Source organism: Mesoplodon densirostris, chromosome 8 (assembly GCF_025265405.1).
Source record: "Mesoplodon densirostris isolate mMesDen1 chromosome 8, mMesDen1 primary haplotype, whole genome shotgun sequence".
In the NCBI taxonomy this organism is placed as follows: domain Eukaryota; kingdom Metazoa; phylum Chordata; class Mammalia; order Artiodactyla; family Ziphiidae; genus Mesoplodon; species Mesoplodon densirostris.
Genome location: NC_082668.1, coordinates 84,055,555 through 84,080,122, shown reverse-complemented (window position 1 = coordinate 84,080,122; position 24,568 = coordinate 84,055,555). Strand labels below are relative to the sequence as shown.

Here is a 24,568-nt window from a genome sequence, read left to right as displayed (position 1 = left end):
GCTTAGCAAGCTTGTCAAAATAAATACTGGATTGTACGCTTTTCTGCCTATTCTGAAATCATCAGTCATAAGCTTTTTTCTCCATTAATCTGTTAATGTGATGACTTATACTAATAGATTTTTCTATTACTGAACTACTCTTGCACTTATTGGAAAAAACTCTTCTTAGACATGACTTTTTTCTTAAACATTGCTTGATTGCATTTGATAATATTTCATTTTCTATTTCAGCATCTATATTCTAAAGTCAGAGCAGTCTATAACTTCATTTTCTCATCCACATTGAGTATCAAGATTTCATAAAATATACCAAGAAACTTTCTCTTTTCTTTTTTCTCTGGAACCATTTTTCTGGAACTCAATCCCAGGCTAATTTATAAAAGGTTGGAAAACCATATTCAATGTCTCTTTCCTTCTCTTTATCTAGATTTGGACACACATTTTTTCCTATCTGTAACATGTTTTTGGTATTTTCCATCTTATAAAATCAGCATCATTAAGCTGAACACAGAAAATCCAAAATCATCATAGGTACTATTTCACACTCCATCTTATCTAGGAATATCAAGGAACCATATGGACCAGGAAAAACCTTTCCAACTTAAATGAAAGAAGAAAAATAAAAATAAAACTCCTACCTTTTCATTACTAATATAAGAGTTAAAAAGTAGGGCACCACCACAATCTGTACTGAAAGGAAAAATAAATATTATTCACCTGGAAATACCCTACCAGGGAAAGTAGATCATTTAAAACATATTAGAAAGTTAAAAATCTTCAAGCTTCTACAATTGTTAGTGCTGCCTTTTCTCAAAAAAATGTTTAAGGACTGTGGACGAAATTTGTATTTTTCCACATTAACATTGGAATTTGACAGGCATGCTGCTGTTGGTAATGTTCACTGCAATGAGTAGTGGAAGCAGCAGGTGGCAGCAGCTCCCACTCAACAAACTATGGGTTTCTGAGCAGCAAGGACTGTAACAGCAGGAGGCCTCCCTTGCATGCTCCTTAGTTCTTTTGTGTCTGTAATGCTCATTTCAAATATGGAAAGAAGTAATATAATGCATAAATCCCACTAACTCACAAAACAGATGAGACATTTTTGTGTCTACACTGAGAATGAATAACAAACTTAGGAAATAGATGGATTTATACCTTTATGCTTTCTAGGACCCTTCTTCCCTGTCCCCCTCTTCTATCTTATGCCTTTTTTGGATCTCACTGAAGCCTTTCTTTTTCAGGGAAGCTGGCCATACTTTTGGACATTTGCTACCTTCTATTAAATGACACTGTATAATAATAACAATGTTAATACATAAGCTGATAATACTAGTGACCATTTATTGAATGCTTACTGTATGCTAGGCTCTCTTCCAAAGTTTTTGTTGTTGTTGTTTGTTTGTTTGTTTGTTTTTGCGGTACGCGGCCCTCTCACTGTTGTGGCCTCTCCCATTGCGGAGCACAGGCTCCGGACGCGCAGGCTCAGCGGCCATGGCTCACGGGCCCAGCCGCTCTGCGGCATGTGGGATCTTCCCGGACCGGGGCACAAACCCGTGTCCCCTGCATCGGCAGGCGGACTCTCAAGCACTGCGCCACCAGGGAAGCCCTCTTCCAAAGTTTTACATATTTTTTTTATTTAATTTACACAATAACTCAGTGAATTTGGTACTATTGTTATTATCCTCATTTTATAGATATCAAAACTGAAGCACAGAAAGGTTAAGTACTTTGCCTAAGGTCACTGGGGCCAGAAGTTCACACAGGCTGTCTGACCTTGGAGCCTGTGCTCTTCACTGTTACTCAGGGATTTGTTAAACAGGGAGACGAATCCCTGCCTATAGACAGGTTGTCAAATATTTTAATTCCACTAGGAAAGAGACTTATTCAAGCTATTTAAAGTACGTATATTTCTAGGGCTTCCCTGGTGGCGCAGTGGTTGGGAGTCCGCCTGCCGATGCAGGGAACATGGGTTCATGCCCCCGTCCGGGAAGATCCCACATGACACGGAGCGGCTAGGCCTCTGAGCCATGGCCACTGAGCCTGCGCGTCCGGAGCCTGTGCTCCGCAACAGGAGAGGCCACAACAGTGAGAGGCCCGCGTACCGCCAAAAAAAAAAAAAAAAAAAAGGCAACACTGATTAACTGAGGAAGAACTTTGCATTATTAATGTTTGAATCTCCCTCAACGAGTATCTCAAATGATGAGTGCATAGCAAATGTTTGTTGTTAAATTGATAAGTAGATAAAGTCACAGAGTTAAGTGGTCCATTCTAAATATGTAAAACTAGAGTCTCTCCAAGTCATGGGCATGCATTTTCAAGGACTGAGGTTAACAGTAACATTGGTATTCCTGGGAAATTTATTTACAATTTAAAAAGATGAATGGGAGCCCCTTATTAATTTCTGACTTAAAGATGTTCAATTTATAGTGTGACATCATTTCTTGTTTTCTTTTATGCTTATGCTTGCATTTGTTTAATTCATCAAATTAACTGATTTCTCTTCTAGAACAAAAACAGAAGATGCCTGGATATTTGCAAAGCCCAATGCTATTCAGGCTGTTGGTGTAATGTCGTTTGGTGAGTAGGTGGTTTCCAAGGCCCTTTCTCAATATGGAGTCTTCTGTACCATGAAAAAGTGCTGTGGGGCTTCCCTGGTGGCACAGTGGTTAAGAATCCGCTTGCCAATGCAAGGGACATGGGTTTGACCCCTGGCCTGGGAAGATCCCACATGCCGCGGAGCAACTAAGCCCGTGCACTACAACTACTGAGCCTGAGCTCTAGAGCCAGCAAGCCACAACTACTGAAGCCTGCGCACCTAGAGCCCGTGCTCCACAATGAGAAGCCACGACAGTGAGAAGCCTGCGCACTGCAACGAAGAGTAGCCCCCACTCACCACAACTAAAGAAAGCTTGTGCACAGCAACAAAGACCCAACACAGCCAAAAATAAATAAATAAATAATTTATTTATTTTTTAAAAAGTGCTGTGTGTCTGGAGAGCAGATGTCCTAAGTTTTAGACTTCCCATTAGCAGCATATGATCCAGTTTGTGCCAACATAAAATTAGGCTCAAACTTTTCTCACTCATCACCAGAATTTGCTTCAATTTTGACAAGTCTCTTCCTCATGCAGAAAACTCATTTAAGTCTTCTTGTTTCTTAACTTGAAAATCTAGCAAGTGTTATGGACTTCTTCAAAACCTTGCACACAAAGTATTGTGAATTGGCCATCTAAAGTTACTCTGTTATATCCCAGATGGGAAAGGAAGCCCTGGACTGAAAATATGGTGTTGTTTAGATTTCCTTTAAGATTGGAAAGGCCACTGGGAAATGGGAGAGAAAGTTGGCTAGGCCTGGTATATATCAAGAGTGACATGAGGAAAATATAAGCCTAATGTGAATGAAATTTCTCATTCCTACATCTGTTAGAAAGATTATTTCTGACATATTTAGTAAATTAGTATATTTGAACTTCAGTTCATTAGTATTTCAAAGTAGCATAGATCTCTGAATTTTCAGAAGGAAAGGGAGAACTATGGTGCTTGCTTTAATAATGCTTTTTTTTTCTTGTATTGCAGCATTTATTTGCCACCATAACTGCTTCTTAGTTTATGGTTCTTTGGAAGAACCCACAGTAGCTAAGTGGTCTCGCATCATCCATGTGTCCACCTTGATTTCTGTATTTATCAGTATTCTCTTTGCTACATGTGGATACATGACATTTACTGGCTACACCCAAGGTAAAATGAAAAATTCAGTATTAACATATTTTGGGGTTCATATGGAGTGGTGCTATCACTTCTCATTTTAACTACAATTATACCCAATGTTCTACTTCAGAGTAGAACCTATTCTCTCTTCCACCTTCCTGCCTCTCCTAATGTTCCTAATTTTCTCCTTTTTAAACTGCTAAGCTTCTTCTGTAGTCCATTCTCCCTCCTTCCATGGTGTCACTTCAAAGCACATGAGTTCCATCTTCCCTCTCTACTAGTCCACTGCAGTTTCACTTTCGAGGACACCAATATCCTCCCACTCTTCAAAGCTAACAGTCATCTTGGTTGTGATTTTCATGGACCTCTCTGAATCACTTAACAGTTCTGTACATTCTTTCCTCCCGCAGAGAAAAGAGCACTACCATACCGTCATTCACTCCCTTAATATTTTTTTCTCTCTGAGTGATTCATCTTTACTTTCTCCTACCTCCTCTCCCTCTCTCCCCACAACCCTCATTAACTGGCTCAAGCAAGTTGGCTTTTTTTCTCTCAACAAATTCTTGGAGATATTTATTGTTTTAACTCTAGTCCAGGACTTTCTTTTCATCTCCAGCCTCTTGCCTGCAGGACATTTCTACTTAGTTGTTTCACTCTTGCCTTAATCACAAAATACATCTTTCCCACAAAACCAGGCCTTTCCCTCCTCACCCCAACTCTCATCCCAGGACCCCACACTGAACTCACTTCTCTTTTCTTCTGTTCATCCAGGCCCAACAAATGAATGGTCATCTCTTCTACATCCTTGACCCTTACATTCACTCATCTCTGTAGTGTGAGAGTTAGGGTATTCTGACAGCCTGCTAAATACTATGATTCATGCATTTCACAGCTTTTGCAGGTCTGTTATCTCATTTGACCTTCAGACAACCCTAGGAAGGTAAGTGGAATAACTAGTTTTACCCCCTGCCTAGAACACAAAGAGGCGGAGTAACTTGCCCAAGCTGGCTGCTGACAAAGTAAAAAACACATCGCCTAACTTTCAGTCCCATTTTCTTTCCATTCCATCTTGTCGTCTACCCCATTTTGGATACATATGGCCCATTAAAAACTGTCTCTTAGCCTCTAGTTCTGCTTAGCTTACTTTTCAGATGACACTGAAGTACTCTTGGGTGGGTGGTACATTGTTCCAAATGCAGGTTACAGGTGACTATGATTATAGGGAGAGATTTCTCAAGAAATAAAGAAGATGGCTTCATAAAAGAGTGATGAATAACATAATCCCAGTGCCATCAAAAATATAATACCTGTGTGTGCCATTAGATTGCAGTAATGAAGTGACCTTGAAAATCTTGATAAAAATTGTTTCAAAACATTGCCATGTATCACTATTGCTACATAGTTTGCAAAGACAAATAGCCCGTAGGATCCAGTCTGCACAGGACCTTGGTTTTAAATGCCTTTTCTATAAGACATAAATCCTTTTTCTTAGTCACACCTTCCTGGTGTTTTTATCATTAGTAATTGTGCAGATATAATTAAGTCTTTATATAACAAAGCTGACAGGTTGGTTTTGCTTTTGGTTGTCTGTTTTTGTTTTTTTTTTCTTTCTTTTCTAGCTGTAATTCCCTAAAATACACTTAGACTCAAGCTAGAATAAGCTGAGGTTGTTTCTTCAGGCCATTTTGCCTTAGGCAAATCTAGTCTTGTTTGTGCACACTGGATGCTTCTTTTCCCTTTCATTACATAAACTCCAGCTTGTGAGGCAGTGAGAACTCTACATTGTTCTTGAATTTCCCAGTGACTTTTGAAAAGGTGCAGGGCCTGTTTTTTAGTGGAGGTTAGTGAACAGGGAGCTTTGGTCCTTTTTTCTCAGAGTGTTGGAACCCTTTCAATCAACCTTGGATGAACCTCTGCCACTACTGCTTTGTGGTTTAATCTCCTTCTGCCCAAAAGGAACACTAAAAAGTAATGTACATTTACTCCAATTAACAGGGGGAGGGGAAAAGAGTCACTTAAAGTAAGTCTTGGGAAGAGGCAGGTCATTTAGTCTTTTAATGAAGAAAAAAGTACAGAAGTATTATTATTTTGTTCTCTTTGTAAACAGTGTGGTAGTGTGTGACTTTTATCTAATTTTCTATTCAGTCTCATCAAAAAATGTGACCAACATTTTAAAATGTAAGCATGTTATATTTAGGAAATAAACAGTCTCAAATCTTCTTTGTTTCTATATTGGGAAACTTTTTGCTGACATGATCTGTGCCCTCATTATATCCCTGCATTTCCTCACAGGTGTCTAAGAAAATACAGTCTCTAAATAAGAATTGGTTCAATGTATATATGGTCCATCGTTTAGTTTGGAACTAATTAAATATAATACTCTGCCTGGGAAATAACCATATTTTCACAGTTTTGAATCAATGCATTTACCTCGGGCTCATCAGATACTGTGGAAGATAACGTATGTTTGGATTTCCTTGCTGTGGCCCTGAGTTTGTGATTAAACTCTATAGCGTGATATACAGGAAATTCAGCTCCTTACATGTACTAGTCTACTGTTCCTTTCAGGATTGTCCTTGATCTAAGAATAACATTTCAAAAGGAAATTTGTTTATTTTAAGACTTTTTTTTTTTTTTTTTTTTTAATGAAGTCACTTACTTACCAGAAACAAAGACCAGAAGCAAGTTTATAAAACCAGTGCACAAGAATTTAGGGAGTTGATTCTGGTGTAAGAAGACAATGGATAAAAGTATTTTTCAGAACTTGGTACAAATATAAGGCTAATCTTCTAAAAACAAACACTGAGAGTAAGAAAAAAAACTATTAGTGATGAATTTGCTTTCAAGTGGAACATGTGCTACTTTTAATACCCATCAGTAATTATATAGTTTTTGAATGCAAAATTTATGTTTAGATTTGGCAGTCTATTCTATTAAATTAAATGACATTTATGTAGCTTCACTTATATAATAAATACCCAATATCTCATTTATTAGATATTTATGTCAAATACCCAGTATCTATTAAATAAATCTATTTTATATTATTCTCTAGGAGACTTATTTGAAAATTATTGCAGAAATGATGACTTGGTAACATTTGGAAGGTTTTGTTATGGAGTCACTGTCATTTTGACGTACCCGATTGAATGCTTTGTGACTAGAGAGGTAAGCACAACTTCTTTCCGACACTTTACCTAGGTCATCTCTCTACTGCATTAATTTGGGGCGATTTATAAATCATTTGATTTTGCAAATTCCCAAGTGCATGACAAGTAATATAATGTATAAAATTCTCTCTTTTAACCAGTTTAAAGATAAATTTATATTCAAATGTTTACAAGATATTTTTTCAAAAGTTGGATTTGAAAATCATGTTTGATAGTTTAGTTTATATTAACGTAAGTATAAATATTAATACAACTGCATTCCAAAGTGAATGCCAGCCTTTAATAGAGTCAAACCAAGATTTTATTTTACTCATTCTTACAAAGAAATTAAGTACTAAGGTTTAAAACATGTTTTACAAAATTGTTTTTTGGCTAAAATGTTTTATAAGTCAACATGTATTAAAGGCGCCACAGGACAGATTTGATGGATTTTATTAGTTTTAAAAAACTAAAATATTTTATTTTTCATGAAAACCCAAAAGTCAATTTAAACCATTAGTTTTACAGATATATTTAATTTATATATTTATAAATTTATAAATGTTTATTTTATATAAATGTAAAATAAACCTTTATTCATTCATAAGTTTATAAATATGTTTATTATGATAAATATATTTATCTATTTATACTTATATACCATATAAAATAATAGAGAGTATATTATTTACTTATATCTCTATATTGATATATTTCACTTATAAAGTCAACTCCAAGTTATGTTATATAGCCCACGTGAATTTGTAGAGGAAGATTAGGTAAGAGAGAACTAATTCTTTTTGTGTAAAATTGGATAATGTGGCTTGTCAGGAATCCCTTAAACAGTAAGCTAAAAATCCACTGTACCATTTAGCAGAAAAACATGATCCTACTTCATAGTGGTTCTTTCAGGAATCACACTGAAAAGGCTTAGTCTTAGGATCTATTCCTAGAGGCTGTTTACACAGTGCACCATGTCAATGGGTCTAATGTGTGAAGCAAAATGCCTACAGAGCTTCAAATACACTAACTAATGGGCAGGCTTCTAGAGGCACACCAGTGCTTACCTTATGCTAATTCTGCAGATAGGGAACTGCACAAGGAAAAGGAATGAGGACATGTTCAGCACTATGTATATCCTTTGCAGTTATCACTTGTCCTCACTTACAAATGTATAACTCATAGGCCAGCTCTCCTCAAATATAGGGAGCAGTAGACTGAACTTGATGAATATTTTTTAAATTGAAGAGCCTTTAAAATTTTTGCCAACTATTGTTGGATGCCGGAAATGGTTTTATTTTAGTTTCTGCCCAGTACTTTAGGTTCAAATCTGATCTCTAGATCAGCAACAGTAAATGGTGCATTCTCATGTGGTTTCTGGTGAACTGCTCGTGGTCTGTCAGAGTCACTCCACCTGTATAGCTTATGTCTTCAGTACTTGGAACTTGTGTTTCCTTTCTAGCTGCCATGACAGGAAGACAGAACTGAACAGAGATCTCTGCCATGATAGCAAATACTAGGCAGAGGAACTTTGTATATACCTCACCCATTCACTTCCTTTTTCTTTCTCTCCTTTCTGCACACACACACACACATACACACACACACAAATATATACAGTTAGCCTAAATATAATCAAAGCTGTTTCTATTCACAGGTAAAGTAGCCAGCCAAGTACAAGGGTGCCACAAAGCCAGTCTGTGCCTAATAAATACTCTCACTAGCCTGCCCCACTCAGTGATCTTCATCTATAAGAATGAACTTCAAATTAGATAATATTTGCAGGGACATTACCAATTGTAAAACTATAAATGAGTAAGAGTGATTAGTATCCCCATTTAATTATTAACAGAGTTATGGCAGTATCCAGTCAATGGGGGGCTGTTACTCAACTAGGAATGCTACTTATCACAGTCATTAAGGTCCCCCAGCATCTGACCCTCTCCCACCATTTCCAATACTTGTCTCATGGTTCTTTTGCATAAAGCTACCACCCTATTCAGGCTGTCTCCTCCTTGTCCCCCATAGGTATCTTTACTGTTCTTACCTCTTTGCTCTTTTTCACACTGTTGCCTTGGTCTATAATTCTGTTCTAAATCCCACCCATGTTTCAAGTCCTACCTCAAACCAAGGTAGGACAAGCACATTTCAGGAATACTGTAAAGCCAATTACTCTCAGGGAATCAGATCTAGATAACTAAATCACTGTCTAGTTCTGAATTGTATTTGATCTTTTTAATCTGTCAAAAATTGATCACTATTTGTTTCATTAGTTTGGTTGGATCGCTCCAATTAGGATGTTAATTTCTGAGAATAGGAATCATCTCCTAGACATTTTCTCTTAGCAAGTCATAACAAACTGTGGGACACAGTAAATTAGTAACTGTTGATCGATTTCCTGATCTGAGTATCAATGGAAAATGGTAATCAACTCTTTTCCATTTTTGTTGAGGAAAGGCGAGATAAAATAGACTTGGCTTGTATCAAATAGGATTTAGATTATATGAAATTAATTCCCTGTTAGTAAAGGATATTACACACCCATTATTATTAAAGGATATTGTGCTAACCCCTTCCTTAGAGGTCATTCAAATAATCTAAATAGAATCTGTAGTTTGTGTAAGTGGTAACCTTGTTGGACTCAAGGAGGAAGGATAAGGTAACTTCCCAAGGTCTCTCTTACACTTGAGAAATATATTTATTCACACATTAGTATGCCATGTTCTGAGTCTGGAATGTAATCCACTGCCTATCTAATAGTTCAACAAAGAATACTTGTTATTGATATGTGTGTGTGTGTGTCTATGTGTAAATACTTTTGAAACGATAGAACATTCATTCATATGGCTTTGGCTTAAGATTTGATTGATTGCCTAATTCGTAGTATTTTATACAGTCCTAACTACTATAATATAAAATACTCTCTTAATAAGTCCTGCACAACTCTGAGACTCCCTCTCTAAATAATCTGTTTATATTTGGCAGGTAATTGCCAATGTGTTTTTTGGTGGGACTCTTTCGTCAGTTCTCCACATTATCATAACAGTGGTTATCATTACTGTGGCTACACTTGTGTCATTGCTGATCGATTGCCTTGGAATAGTTTTAGAGCTCAATGTAAGTACATTTAAAGATTCTAAGAATCCCTTTTAAAATAATGTTTACATTTAACATGAGATGTGTTTCCCCTTAATAAAGGTGTCACTTTCTAAAGTGGAATGAAAATGTGTTTGTTATATTATAGTAAATATTTATAAAGATGATATTGTGTACTTTATAGGACTATATTTTTAGAGCAGTGGTTCTCCAGTGGGCGAAATATTGCCCTTCCCTCTCCACCTGCAGGGGACATTTAGCAATGTCTAGAGACATTTTTAGTTGCCACAACTGGGTAGGCTGGTGCTAGTGGTATCTAGTGGGTAGAGGACAGGAATGTGGCTAACCATCCCACAATGTGCAGGGTAACCCCTACTACAAAGAATTATCCAATCCAAAATGTCAATAGTGCTGAAATTAAGGTATTGGTTTAAAGGGCTTTTTTCATATTCTATTTTCTGTAGAACATACATATTACTAAAAATAACAATAAATTCAATGGATCTGGAAAGTCCTATGCAGAGTGAAGATAGGTCTAGAGAGATTAATTAAAATATGTAATGAAGAGACTTATATCCACACCCCGCATTAACTTACCCTGGTGCAAGTTCTTCTTTTTTTCTTTGAAGTATTTTTTTCTGCCTCTAGACTTTCCTTTGTAATCTCTACTGCTGCTTCCCAAATCTAGGTCCTCATCATATCACATCTGAATTAGTACTGGCGTTTTACTTCAACTAGCATATATTTAAGCTCTGCTTCCAATTTATCACCATCCTGCTTAAAAATCTCCACTTTCCTACCAACAAGCATAAAATCTGTTGCCTTTATGATCTGAACCCAAATCTTCTATGGAAAGGTTTTTACCGTTAACTTCCCAGAATCTGCCCTCAGCTCTAGTCGATCTTTTTTTTTTTTTTTTTTTTTTTTTTGCATTAAGCGGGCCTCTCACTGTTGTGGCCTCTCCCGTTGCGGAGCACAGGCTCCGGACGCGCAGGCTCAGCGGCCATGGCTCACGGGCCCAGCCGCTCCGCAGCATGTGGGATCTTCCCGGACCAGGGCATGAACCCATGTCCCCTGCATCGGCAGGCAGACTCTCAACCACTGCGCCACCAGGGAAGCCCTAGTCGATCTTATTTTTGACCTATGAGTAAGCCATATTAATTCTTCATTTTATCCTTTGGCTTATGTTTATTCTTTCCCATAATTATTATTTTCCTTTCCTTTCTGTTCAAATATTACAAAGATTTAAAATTTAGTGCATTTTCTAACTTGTTTATTTGTTGATCAGATATATATTGAATAATTACAGTTGACCCTTGAACAACATGGGTTTGAACTGCACAGGTCCACTTGTGTACAGATTTTTTTCAATAAATATGTACTACATGAACCTCAGTTGGTTGAATCTGCAGATATGGAGGAATCAAGTATGTGGAGGGCTGACTATAAGTTATACACGGATTTTCAACTGCTCAGAAACCCCTTAACCCTTACATTATTCAAGGGTCAAGTATACTGTATTCCACACATCAGAGATACAAGGATGGGAGGAAATCAGAAAAGATCCATGCTATCGTGGAGCTTACAATCTCACAAATAAAAGTTCAGCTGCTATATAGGCAATGAAGAGAAGAAAGAGGTATAAGTAGACTCCTAAAAGACATTTTTGAGAAAAGATTGACAGAATTTGGTAACCAATTCAACTGGGAGGACAGGGGGATAGAGGGACACATCAAGAATGACTTCTTGGGATCCAGCAATTCCTCTTCTGGGTATTTATCCAAAGAAAAACAAAAACACTAATTTGAAAATATATATGCACCCTGAAGTACATGGCAGCATTATTTACAGTAGCCAAGATATAGAAACAACCTAAATGTCCATCAATAGATGAATGAATAAAGAAGATGTGGTATGTATATACAATGGAATACTACTTGGGCAAAACAAAATGAAATCATAGTTGGATCCAGAATGTATTATGCTAAGTGAAATAAGTCACACAGAAAAAGACAAATACTGTATTGTCTTACTTATATGTGGAATCTAAGAAAGATTTTTAAAAAATGAAAACAGGCTCATAGATATGGAGAACAAATGAGTGGTTGCCAGAGGGGAGGGGGTAGGGGGTGAAATAGGTCAAGGAGATTAAGAGATACAAACTTCCAGTTATAGAAGAAATAAGCCATGTATATGTAATATACTGCATAAGGAATATGGTCTATAGTACTGTAATAACTTTGTACGGGGACAGATGATTTACTAGACTCATTCTGGTGATCATTTTATAATGTATGTAAATGTCAGTTCACTATGTAGTGCACCTAAAACTAACATCGTGTGTCAACTATATGTCAGTTTTTAAAAGTGACCAAAAAAAAAAAAAAAAAAAAGAATGACTCCTTGGTTCTACTTTGTGGAAGTAGGATAATGATGGCATTTGGTGAAACATGAATAGAAGTGAATCTACCACTTTAGAGTCTTTCATATTCCCCTTCTACAGTCCTAATGAAATTTCTACTCAGAACCACACCACTTAGCATTTTTCAATCATGCCCCCACAGGGAGGGCAAGCTTTTCAGATGGAATCCCAAGTTATCATTTGCTCACTCCACTGAGAGTTAAGGGGAAGGGGAAGGGGAAGGTATTATTGTCAGTGCCCGAGACCCTGTTCCCTCCAGGTGCCATTTGGATTTGAAGGTCCAGGCAAAGGTAGTGGAAGATTCAGTCAGGAACACACTATTGGGAATTTTCCTGCATCAGAGTATATGGAAAGTAGGGAGTAGGCAGCTCCCCCAAAACCGCATGGGACTAGGGAAACATCTATTCCACTAACAATGGAAAGAAGGCTCATAGGAGAGATGGACCATTATCAAAAGTAACTTTTACCTACGTCCTAATTTTACATAGGCCAAAGGCTAGTAGGTTCACTCAAAATCATTTCATGTTCCAACCTTGGTCTACATGAAGGGATGAGTGCTACCTAAATGTGCTAACTTGATTTATGTATTATCTTGTATCATGTATTGTTTGGACTGTCCATAAGCTTGCCTTGCCTACCTATGTGCAAGTTCTTTGGAGACAAGAATGGTACTTAGCTGCCTCCTCCATCTTCCACAGTATATAGCACAGTGCTAAGAACACAGTGCTCCAATTACTGCATGGGCGATTGCCCTTGGGAGCACAGTTGAGGAACTATTTCTACAAATGCCCCTGGACATAAGAGACATTCTTAGTGTAGCACCAGGAAATTAAGTGTTACAAGAAATTGTTGGGGTTGACAGTAATGGTAACCCTCTAATTATGCTGAGGACATGATCGGCATGACTCCCAGCTCTGTTATTTCTTATTTTGTGAAATGTCTCATTTGAGTTCACATGTTTGTTTGTTTGTTAGACTATTGTAGGATTGTCATATGAGAGAAAATGTCTTTATCAAGTGCCTTGCCACTCACTCTTTTGATAGCCTAAGAATGTTTTGTTCCCTTTAAGTTAAGCAAGCATACACATATTGCTTATTTTTCAGGAATGATATATTTTTATAAATTTGACCATTACTTTCTGTTAACTGTGACTCTCCCTCACACTCACACAATAAAATTATAAGCACATAATCACATTAAATATTCCCTGTTATGCTTATGTTGACATTTTTTGTGGTTAAGACAGAATTCTGGTGTTGTAGTCAAAGAATAATATCTGGTGAATATCTGTTATTAAGTCAAGATCTGAGCTGGCTTGGAGGACTATTTTTAAAAATTTAAAACATGATTCTAGATCCTTAGATTTTTTTAAAACCTGGTTATATAAACATTCATAAAAAACAGAGTGTTAAATTGTCATGATCTGATAACTCAATTACACTAGTTTTAAAGCACTTTGTAGGAATTCATAAAATCTAAGATCTCCATTCTCTTCCAGACCACTTGAGTGCATATTTTTCCAGTCAAAAAAAGTATTTTGGTTAGCACAATATCATAGTCAGGTCTTTGTTCAACTCCGTTTTGTGTGGGCATTTGTCATGTTTCATAAAGCCAGATCAAGCATCATTTCTGTCAGTAATGCAAGCCACGTCATGCAACACTTTAGAAGTAGCTAAAGCATGTGGTGTTCCCCTTCTGAACAACAGTGTGAGCTAACATGTAGGGAGTATTTACTCTGTGCCAAGTGTTTTGCATGCATTATCCTCTTAATCTGTATTAATTGTATAGATGAAGAAACTGAGGCACAGAGTGATTGGAGTGATTAAATAGGTCACACTAGTTTTTTTTTTAATTAAAGTATAGTTGATTTATAATAGATTACTTTCAGGTGTACAACATAGTGATTCAATATTTTTATAGTTTATATTCCATTTAAAGTTAATATAATAGCTATATTTTCCTATGCTGTATAATATATCCTTGTAGCTTATCTATCTTACATATAATAGTTGATATCTCTTCATCCCCTTCCCCTATGCTGCCCTTTCCACCTTCACCTCTCCCCACTGGTAACCACTAGTTTGTTCTCTATATCTGTGAGTCTGTTTCTTTATTGTTATAGTCACTACTCTGTTTTATTTTTTACATTCCACATATAAGTGGCAACATACAGTATTTGTCTTTCTCTGATTTATTTCACTAAGCATAATACTCTCTAGGTCCATCCATGTTATTGCAAAATGCAGAATTTCATTCTTTTTTATGGCTGAGTAATATTTCTCTGTGTGTGTGTGTATGTGTATGGATACCACACCTTCTTTATCCATTCATCTGTTAATGAACACTTAAATAGGTCACACTAGTTTTAAGTGGTAGGATCAAGAACAAGTAGAGGGCTTCCCTGGTGGCGCAGTTGTTAAGAATCTGCCTGCCAATGCAGGAGACACGGGTTCAATCTCTGGCCCAGGAAGATCCCACATGCTGCAGAGCAACTAAGCCCGTGTGCCACAACTACTGAGCCTGTGCTCTAGAGCCCGCGAGCCGCAACTACTGAGCCCATGTGCCACAACTGCTGAACCCATGTGCCACAACTACGGAAGCCCACGGGCCTAGAACCCGTGCTCTGCAACAAGAGAAGCCACGATGGGAAACCCACGCACCACAACAAAGAGTAGCCCCCAACTCGCCACAACTAGAGAAAGCCCGCGCACAGCAACAAAGACCTAATACAGCCAAAAATAAAAACAAATAACTAAATTTATTTTTTAAAAAAAGAATAAGTGGAATATGGACCTTTACAAATGAGATGTGTAATAGAATCAGACCTTCAGTTTGCAAAGTTAGGGGAATGCTGTTACTTAGTATAACTAAAATAATACAGAATAAATTATTCAGGGTTATATTAGTTATTTAATAAAAAGCAAAACCCCATTTAGAACTTAGCTTCCCTTTTATTTTATTGTTTTCATGGCAGCAGACAACGACATATTTTCCAAGGCAAATGCACCCTCAATTTTAAAGGATTCATTTTAGAAACAAATAAAATAAATGTAGGTTCCATTCTTGGTAATAAGAATCCAGCATCTTGGCACTGACGTTGCTCTTAGAGAGAAGAGGCATCTGCAGTAATTGGGTCCTATGGGTTTCTACGTGCAGCAGAACAAAGAGAAGAGATGAAGCAGCTGGTGCTTGTGGTCGGAGTAACCAGCCCAACAAGCACTGTGTGCAGCTTACACTGGAAGGAGGACAGCAAACCAGTTACCCACAAGAGCCCACATACAGAGTGAGGGAGCCATAGTCCAAGCTGCCAAAGACCTCTGAGCTAGAGTTTCTTTTTAAGGTATAGGAACACATTTCACAAGTCCAAATTGATTACAAAGTAGAAATTTTCAATATGTATAAGCATTCTTTTTTTTTTTTTTTTTTTGCGGTACGTGGGCCTCTCACTCTTGTGGCCCCTCCCGCTGCGGAGCACAGGCTCCGGACGCGCAGGCTCAGCGGCCATGGCTCACGGGGCTAGCCGCTCCGCGGCATGTGGGATCTTCCCGGACCAGGGCACGAACCCGTGCCCCCCGCATCCGCAGGCGGACTCCCAACCACTGCGCCACCAGGGAAGCCCTATAAGCATTCTTTTATTTAGTTTTCAGCTTCTTTGCATCAAATGAGAGGTTTCTATTCAGGTAGGAGAATTCAGATACTTTTCCAATCTGTATTGCCAGTAAAGATCTTCAACACTTTGTTATTTCCCTCTTGCAAACTGCAAAATGCGCTGGCATCTGTGGTGTTATTATCAAAGGTTAGTGCTTCCCCCCACCCTTTATAATTAAAGCTATATTTTCTTGTCTCCTTGATAAACTGTTATGGTATTTATGTCCTGTCAAGAAATTTCAAAAATTATCCCAAAGCCAGTGGTGTAACCTCAGGCAAGGCTATATTAGATAGATCAAATTAGCTGGACTCATTTATAGGGAATAGAGCAGATGGAACTGTTCTATCATTTTACTGATGATCTTAGGTCCTAACAACAATCTCTAGCAAGATGGAGCTCTCAAATATTAGGAAAGTAACCGCTATCAAGACAAGATACTCAACTGGACTTCTTCCAGTACAAACATCAGCTATACAGTTTTCCCACTACTTTCTCAACCCTTAAAAATTATGGCATAAACAGAACACCCATTACTTTGCACTGCCCAGCAAGTTAGGTTTGGAAGAGTCTGAAAATGCTGACTGATGACAGCTTCTTAGCAGCAGCTGGTGGCAGTATTCATCCTGATAGCACTTTCACACTCCACAGTTCCAGATGAAGTAGCTTCACATGTTTGTTCCTACGAAGAGAAGAGACTCTCTTTCTCTCTCCACACACACACACACACGTACATATATAATTGTTTTCAAAAATTATTTCATAGAAATCAAAGGATAATTATTATAAGCACAGATTGAGTTCTACAGTATTTTTTATAACTTGAAAAACATTGTCAGTTTCAAGTGACATGATGGAGCCTAAGGAATCCATAATTCATTTAACTCTGGCCATATGAAAACTAATCCTTTATATGCTGTGTACCTTTTAGGTAATCATTTGTATTCATGTGCTATGAATAGCAAAATTATATTGTCCATATATTTTCAATTAGAATATGGTACCTCTTAGAATTTTCTCATTCTTATATCTCTGACTGCAGAAATATTTTCCATGAAGTGTGGTCCCTTCTATTCTTCCCCAGATTTTTAGATGCTGCCTGGCTAGTCTGACTTCATAATTTGTCCCCCTCATTTGATATTTCTCCAGACTTTTGCTGTTTTTGTAAAAATTAAAAGTTACATTTTTTTTTTTTGCGGTACGCGGGCCCTCTCACTGTTGTGGCCTGTCCCGTTGTGGAGCACAGGCTCCGGATGCGCAGGCTCAGCGGCCATGGCTCACGGGCCCAGCCGCTCCACGGCACGTGGGATCCTCCCGGACCGGGGCACGAACCCATGTCCCCTGCATTGGCAGATGGACTCTCAACCACTGCGCCACCAGGGAAGCCCTGAAATGAAGAGTATAAGGAAATATGATGTGACTGAAAATATGGGAACTTTTAAGAGTTTGCCAGGAGTCAGTCTTACCATCTGCTTTATTTTATATTATTTTCTGATTATTATTTAAGCCTGATATACTATTATATTATTTTGCTTTTCTCATTTGTAAATATACCATCAGTAAGGGAAAAACCTATTCCTAAGTCTTTCTTGGAATTATTTTTCTTTCCTCTGTTTGATTTAACTGAACCTATCAAACTTTTAACATGCATGATGACAAATACATTTTGTAAATGTTTTTTAAAACTGTCCAAGGAACGCTCCATTCAATAACATTATCTTATTTTTTGTTTTGAATACGCAGGGTGTGCTCTGTGCAGCTCCCCTAATTTTTATCATCCCATCAGCATGTTATCTGAAACTGTCTGAAGAACCGAGGACACACTCAGATAAGATTATGTCCTGTGTCATGCTTCCCATTGGTGCTGTGGTGATGGCTGTTGGATTTGTCATGGCTGTCACCAATCCTCAAGACTGCACCCACGGGCAGGAAATGTTCTACTGCTTTCCCGACAATTCCTCCCTCACAAACATCTCAATTTCTCATTTTCAACTGACAACGCAACTTTCAATTTTAAACGTCAGCATCTTTCAGTGAGTTGAGTGCTTTAAAAAATAGGTATTTTTCATAGACTTCTAAACTGCACAGTAACATTCACACGTTTTAGTCTCTATTATAAAATTATTACTTTGGCATTTATCAAGACTTGGTTTTTCTTTACTCTTTAGTCCAGTACAAAAGATAAAAAGGGGGGCTTCCCTGGTGGCGCAGTGGTTGAGAGTCCGCCTGCAGATGCGACACGGGTTTGTGCCCCGGTCCGGGAGGATCCCACATGCCACGGAGCGGCTGGGCCCCTGAGCCATGGCCGCTGAGCCTGTGCGTCCGGAGCCTGTGCTCCGCATGGAAAAAAAAGATAAAAAGGAGGGAATTCCCTGGCGGTCCAGTGGTTAGGACTCCATGCTTTCACTGCTGAGGACCCTAGTTGGGGAACTAAGATCCCGCAAGCCACACAGTGTGGAAAAAAAAAAAAAAAGATAAAAAGGAAAAGAAAGTTGAATGTATTTTATCCTAAACTGGGACAAAATAATGTTTTGTTCTAATGACTGCGCTGCGCTAATCTTAAATGCTGGAGAAGCAGTGAAGCCTGTGGCGTCTGCTGCCACCCTCCCAAAGCAGTATTCTCTTATTTAATATGTGAGCCAATATACTGTGCTGTAAAATGAGTAGATGATTGTGGGTTGCAATTTTGTGTATGTGGCCTTTATGAGAAAAATACGGGTTTTGTCTTAAAAGGAGGACTCAGAGGGAAGGAAAACTCAAGACTATTAAAGAGACTAGATATCCCAAGAGCAAAGTGAAGCTGTCCATTATGATTTCAGCAGCATCCCTTGTTTAGAGGAAAGTGAATCCCTGGAGAAATGAGTAAAGTCCTTCACATGTTACAAAGCGTGACTAATAGACTGGGTATACAGAGCAAGGTGTGTGAGGAAGCAAAATTACCTTGCAGTTTTGATCCTGTGGGAATATGATGGTGGTGCCATAAAATGAATTATAAAATGGGGGAAAACCACAAGTTGTTCTGAGGCACAAGCTTAAAGAGATCAGTTCTGCATCAGCTTTGGACCCGTTGAATGTGAAGTGCTAGCAGGAATAAACAACTGGAAGCTGAACTTTCAGACTAGAGCCTTGAGAGAAGAATCGGGGCACAGAAGAGGCAGTCTCACTGCTCCAGGGGGTCCTCAGAGAGATTCTTGGGTTCTCTAGTTGACTAGATTCTCCAGAAGCAGACAGTAAGAAGGAATTTGGCATTCGGGGTATTTATTAGGGATTATAACTAGTGGGACAGAGGGGGAAAGCAGGATCAGGTGGGCAAAATGGAACTGCAGTGCAGGCTGGCAAAGTCTCAGCCAAGTCCATAAGGAGTCTGGAGCATACGTGACCCATCAGAGTTGTCTCAGTTCAAATGAAATAGCCACGTTTTAATACTGCTACTTCCATCAGTCCTTGAATGTGGGCAGCTCTTTACAGCTGAGCAAACCCTAAAGGGACTGAGAGCTAGAGGTGATCTGCTGGTGGCTGGGACACTAATGCTTCCTTGTGCGGGGTCTGGGAGGCACAGCTGTGTTTGCCACAGCTGGCCTCAGTTTTTTTTTTTTTTTTTTTTTTTTTTTTTAGGACGCGCAGGCCCAGTGGCTATGGCTCACGGGCCTAGCCGCTCCGCGGCATGTGGGTTCTTCCCGGACCGGGGCACGAACTCGTGTCCCCTGCATCGGCAGGCGGACTCTCAACCACTGCGCCACCAGGGAAGCCTTTTTTTTTTTTTTTTTTTAAAGAAGATGTTGGGGGTAGGAGTTTTTATTAATTTAATTTATTTATTTTTGCTGTGTTGCGTCTTCGTTTCTGTGCGAGGGCTTTCTCTAGTTGTGGCAAGCGGGGGCCACTCTTCATCGCGGTGCGCAGGCGCCTCTCACTATGGCGGCCTCTTGTTGCAGAGCACAGGCTCCAGACGCGCAGGCTCAGTAGTTGTGGCTCACGGACCTAGTTGCTCTGTGGCATGTGGGATCTTCCCAGACCAAGGCTCGAACCCGTGTCCCCTGCATTAGCAGGCAGATTCTCAACCACTGCACCACCAGGGAAGCCCTGGCCTCAGTTTTTAATGAGAATTTTTTTATATCTCTTAAGGAGGATTTCATGTTTTCATATCTATGACAATCTTTTAAAAGTAACAAGAAAATTTGGGCCCATCTGGATGGCTACCTTAAATCACGTATCACCCACGATTTCATTTCTCACCTTTTCATCTGTATTTCAATCAAGTTGACAATCCATAGTACTGCTTTGTTGTCGAATAGTGAGAAAAAATCACAAGCAGAGAATGCACACCTGACGTATCTGTAAAAATCACAGGCCAAAAAAAAATATTCCCACAGGAAGTGTAAAAGGGATAGTTTCACAGCAGTTTGAATACAGAAGTGGTGAAAGCTGAGTTGTCATGTAACTAATAATAAGAAAGGCCTCTTGAAAGCAAAGGAAGCTGCCCCTTAGCTGGCAGGGCCGTGCTCAGGCTTTGCGTGGTAGCATTCGCTTCAACAAAACATCATCCAGGCCACTAAATTAATTTAAATTCTATTGGCTGTATAGCTTTTCTGTATTTCATTTGTAGAGTTGTTTTTTTATAGTTGGTTAAGAATCATAAGGTGATTTGTGTCCATATTTAGATCAATACATGTTTTGGTAAAATGCTTATAAAAATACTTTCATTCCATACTGAGGGAATGTAAGAAATTTTTGCAGCAGTCCATCTCTATATTACTCAGGACTGAGAAACACTGACCTACATAGTTGTTAGATAAAGTCATGAGAGAGGAGATTTCCAAGGGTGTACAAAGAAAAGTACGTCAAGGATAACGTAATTTAGTACTTAACCTTCTATTATCTTGTACTCTTGCTATTGCTACAGATACATTAACCTTGACTCAAGTAGGTGAAAAGCTCCGCTAAGAACTGAGTGCTGCGTTAATGCCTAATAAATATTTGTTCTGGTTTTGTGTGTATGTTTTCCAAATCAACTGCAGAACAAGACTACCTTGGGCCCAGTTATTAGCTGCAAGGATTACCACTTTCAAATTATGATAGAATAAATGTTACAAACACATCTATTTCACAGGAATACTTATGTTTATTTTGCCAACGTGCAGAACTTTGAGAACCACCCCCATCGATGTTCTGCCTCAGTTTAATGAGATTTCCACTGAAACTCATTCCCTCCCAGCTACTTCTTGCCTGTAACAAGACAACTTGAATATTTAATCCGGTTTTTGAAGTTGTCACTACATTTGACCTTATAAAGTGCTTCTTAATTTTAAAGAGGAGGGGAGGGAATAGTATATTTATACACAAATGCAAACATCTAGCAATACATTTCCTTTAAGGATATAGATTGGACGGCATCTGTATAACTTACAAATCAGGTCCGTATGCATGTCACTTATAATTGGTTCTTTAACCTCAACCCTAACTTGAACCATCTTCAAATATCAGAACAGGTAGACTACTTTGCCTCTGACCAACCCCAATGGTGTCAAGCAATAATTGTTGCCTCTTGTCTTTCCTAAAAGAACTCTGAAATCCAGGTTATCTAACTAGGAAAATCCCAACTAGTCCTTTGCTGGTGTCATACTGAACACATCTACTTAATTAGATGAGAGATAAAAAGATAAATTTATTGGATAGCAGCAGGCCTCCTTCTGGTTGATCTGTGGCAGTTTTCTCAGGGAAGTGGTGCTAGTCCATTTTTTAGTGTAGCTGGCCACTGACAGGACCAGGCGTTGTCAGGTATTCTCAAGCATGGACCAACCAATGACCATGAGGTAAGGTACCCATAAATGCTTAACTGACCTTGATGGAGGTAATAATTAGCTACACCAATCAGATAACCTCCTTGAAGAATTTGTAATTATTCTAAAAAGAGTATAAAGGATTTGCCCAGATTACAGAGTAGACACGCAGAGTGGACAAGAGGCACCATGACCTAGAGAACTGGGAGACAAAGAAAACAGTACAGTCATTCTCTAGAGCAGTGGTTCACAAACTTCAACATGTGTCAGAATCATTGGCGGGCTTGTCAAAACACAGATTGCTGGGGCCCACATGCAGAGTTTCTGGTTCGGTGCTCTGGGTGAAGCCTGAGAATTTGCATTTGTTCAAAGTTCCCAGGTGATGCGGTTGCTGTTGAGTCAAAGATCATGTTTGAATAAGGATGGAGGTTGGACATAATAGAGATGCCAGATGGGGCCATGTGTTTAGAGGCTGGGCAGGGCGTAGAATGCCAGGTTGGAGGTCAGGAAGAAACTGAGAGTGGAGACAAGAGGGAGAGCTGTTGTCAGAGAGTAACTGTACTTATCCTTCATCTCTTTGAAAAATCCTTTGGAGAAGCTTACAGAGGGGAGAGGAGAGACCAAGACAGCGAGATTAGGGAAGAGTAATGACAAGGGAGGGGAGGAGAGTTAACAAAGAAGAAAACAGAGATTATGGTCTAAAGTCAACACAGCTGCAGTGGTTAAGCTACAAACCTGGTTTGGAACCTACAGGCATTCAGGGAAGATTGTGTGAGCTTCATAGCTCTTATTATGAGAAGGAAGAAAATATACCGGTTCCTCAAAAGTACAGCAAGTTTTCCTAGGACTAAACTCAATAAAATGTCTTACTTGGAAAAAAAAATCTTATTTCGAACATGAGTAAAATTGGGTCATACTCATAATAACATCATGCTGATAAAGAATTCATGTGGCTATCTTTATAGGACATTTCAATAGTCATTTTCTAATATTTGCTCATTGAAAATGAAGATTATGAATAAATTTAGCTTTGGAATTTTTATTATATTGTTCACTTATAGCAATATGCTAAATGTCTCATTAAAAAAAAAAAAAGGCACATACAGATTTAATCTGTCCTTCATTCCTAACACCTACCTGATTCTGGTCCTTACCAACTCACACCCAGACTAATGCCACAGCCTCTTACCTGAGCATTCTGCCTTCAGGCTCTCCTCCCTTCAAGATGATTTGTGCATCACTCCAAGAATCATCTTATTAAACTGATGCTTTGATAACACCAAATGCTTGCTCAGAAGCTTTTCATGAATCTCTTGTGCTTATAGGATGAAGTACAAACTCCGTGACCTGTATTCAAAGTTTTTATAGAATGGCCTCAACTTTTATATCTCGCCTCATCTCCCATGACTGCAGGAAGGAACCCTTTTTTCTGACGTAACTAAAGCATTGTTTCACTAAAATTGCTTTCTGCCCCTTTTGCCATTGCCCTTGAATTCTTGCCATCCTCTCATCTGAAATATCCAAACCTTCCTTTCCCACCCTCATCAAATTCTGTCAATCCTCCAATCTTCTTCCTGTGCCACCCCTGACAACTCTAGCTGCAGGTTAACGTTCCTCCTTTGGAATTCTGTAATTCTTATGTTATATGAAGAAACCATGTCCCGCCAACCAGACTAAAAGTTCCTTGAGGACAGTGTGTTTTAAAGCCTCTTTTTACTCTTAATAGTCCATGGCATGGTACCTTGAATGTACTAAACACTTAAGTATTTGAAGTGAGATTGGTAGTATAGAAGGGAAAATGGCTGATTGTACCTATAGCCATACATATTCTTTTAATTGGATTTTTCCATCTATAATGATTGTCATTCAGTAAAGTAGCAAGTTAATGTGATACAGTCATTCATCCAACAAGGTGGTTTAGATAATTAAGTTGAGTTTCTCGTTTTGCTTTATTAAGCATCAACCCTTCAGAGAATTTTAGAATATTCTTCTTTTTTGACATATAAGCACATACGTTTATTATTAATTTTAATATTAAAGACACATAATTTACAAATAATAATAGAGTATTCAGTACTGTATCATAAGTTCTTTATAGCCAATTGAATATTACAGGGTGCTTTGGTTGACTGTTGCCGAACTCTCATATCTGTAAGCAACCTATGATTGTAGTTCAACCATGATTTGACAAATGGAGTTCCATTCCAATTCACTCATTTCCCAATAAATTTATTGTCACTAAATCTGAAATGTGATCTACTATTAAACTAGTTTTATCCTCATATAAACTATACTCATTAAATTGAAATTTCTTTCAATTTTAGCACTACATATTTCAGAACCTCATCACCTGTCAGTGAAGAGAGTGACTATTGTGTTGAATTGCATAATAGTTTTCAAATACTGGAAGAATATTTCCTTAATGTTCTGTGCTATTCATAATGTGATGGCCACAGACACACCACACTTCTGGTTTAATCTGCATTTTTTACATTTTTCTCAATTATTTTATGTTTAGACTATTTGGAATATTGTTAAAAGGTCTCTTCAAGTGCATACCAATCAGCACATAGTTTTTCACTTGTTTTGACTGCTAAATAAAAATTTACTTGTCTCTTTTTTTTTTTTTTTTTTTTTTGCGGTACGCGGGCCTCTCACCGCTGTGGCCTCTCCCGTGCGTTGCAGAGCACAGGCTCCAGACGCGCCGCTCCGCGGCCTGTGGATCCTCCCCCACCGGGGCACGAACCCGTGTCCCCTAGCATCGGCAGGCA

General features: G+C 38.5%; 1 protein-coding gene across 2 annotated transcripts in view; it reads left to right on the top strand.

The window, feature by feature from the left end:
* Nucleotides 1-18,057, top strand: part of SLC38A11 (solute carrier family 38 member 11) — a 50,995-nt gene extending 32,938 nt beyond the window's left edge. For both annotated transcript variants that reach the window (XM_060107085.1, XM_060107086.1), the window contains 5 exons: nucleotides 2,507-2,577; nucleotides 3,576-3,737; nucleotides 6,763-6,875; nucleotides 9,842-9,973; nucleotides 17,764-18,057. In XM_060107085.1, coding sequence (XP_059963068.1) covers nucleotides 2,507-2,577; nucleotides 3,576-3,737; nucleotides 6,763-6,875; nucleotides 9,842-9,973; nucleotides 17,764-18,057 — 772 coding nt within the window. The remainder of the gene's footprint in view (nucleotides 1-2,506; nucleotides 2,578-3,575; nucleotides 3,738-6,762; nucleotides 6,876-9,841; nucleotides 9,974-17,763) is intronic.
* Nucleotides 18,058-24,568: the final 6,511 nt, after the last annotated feature.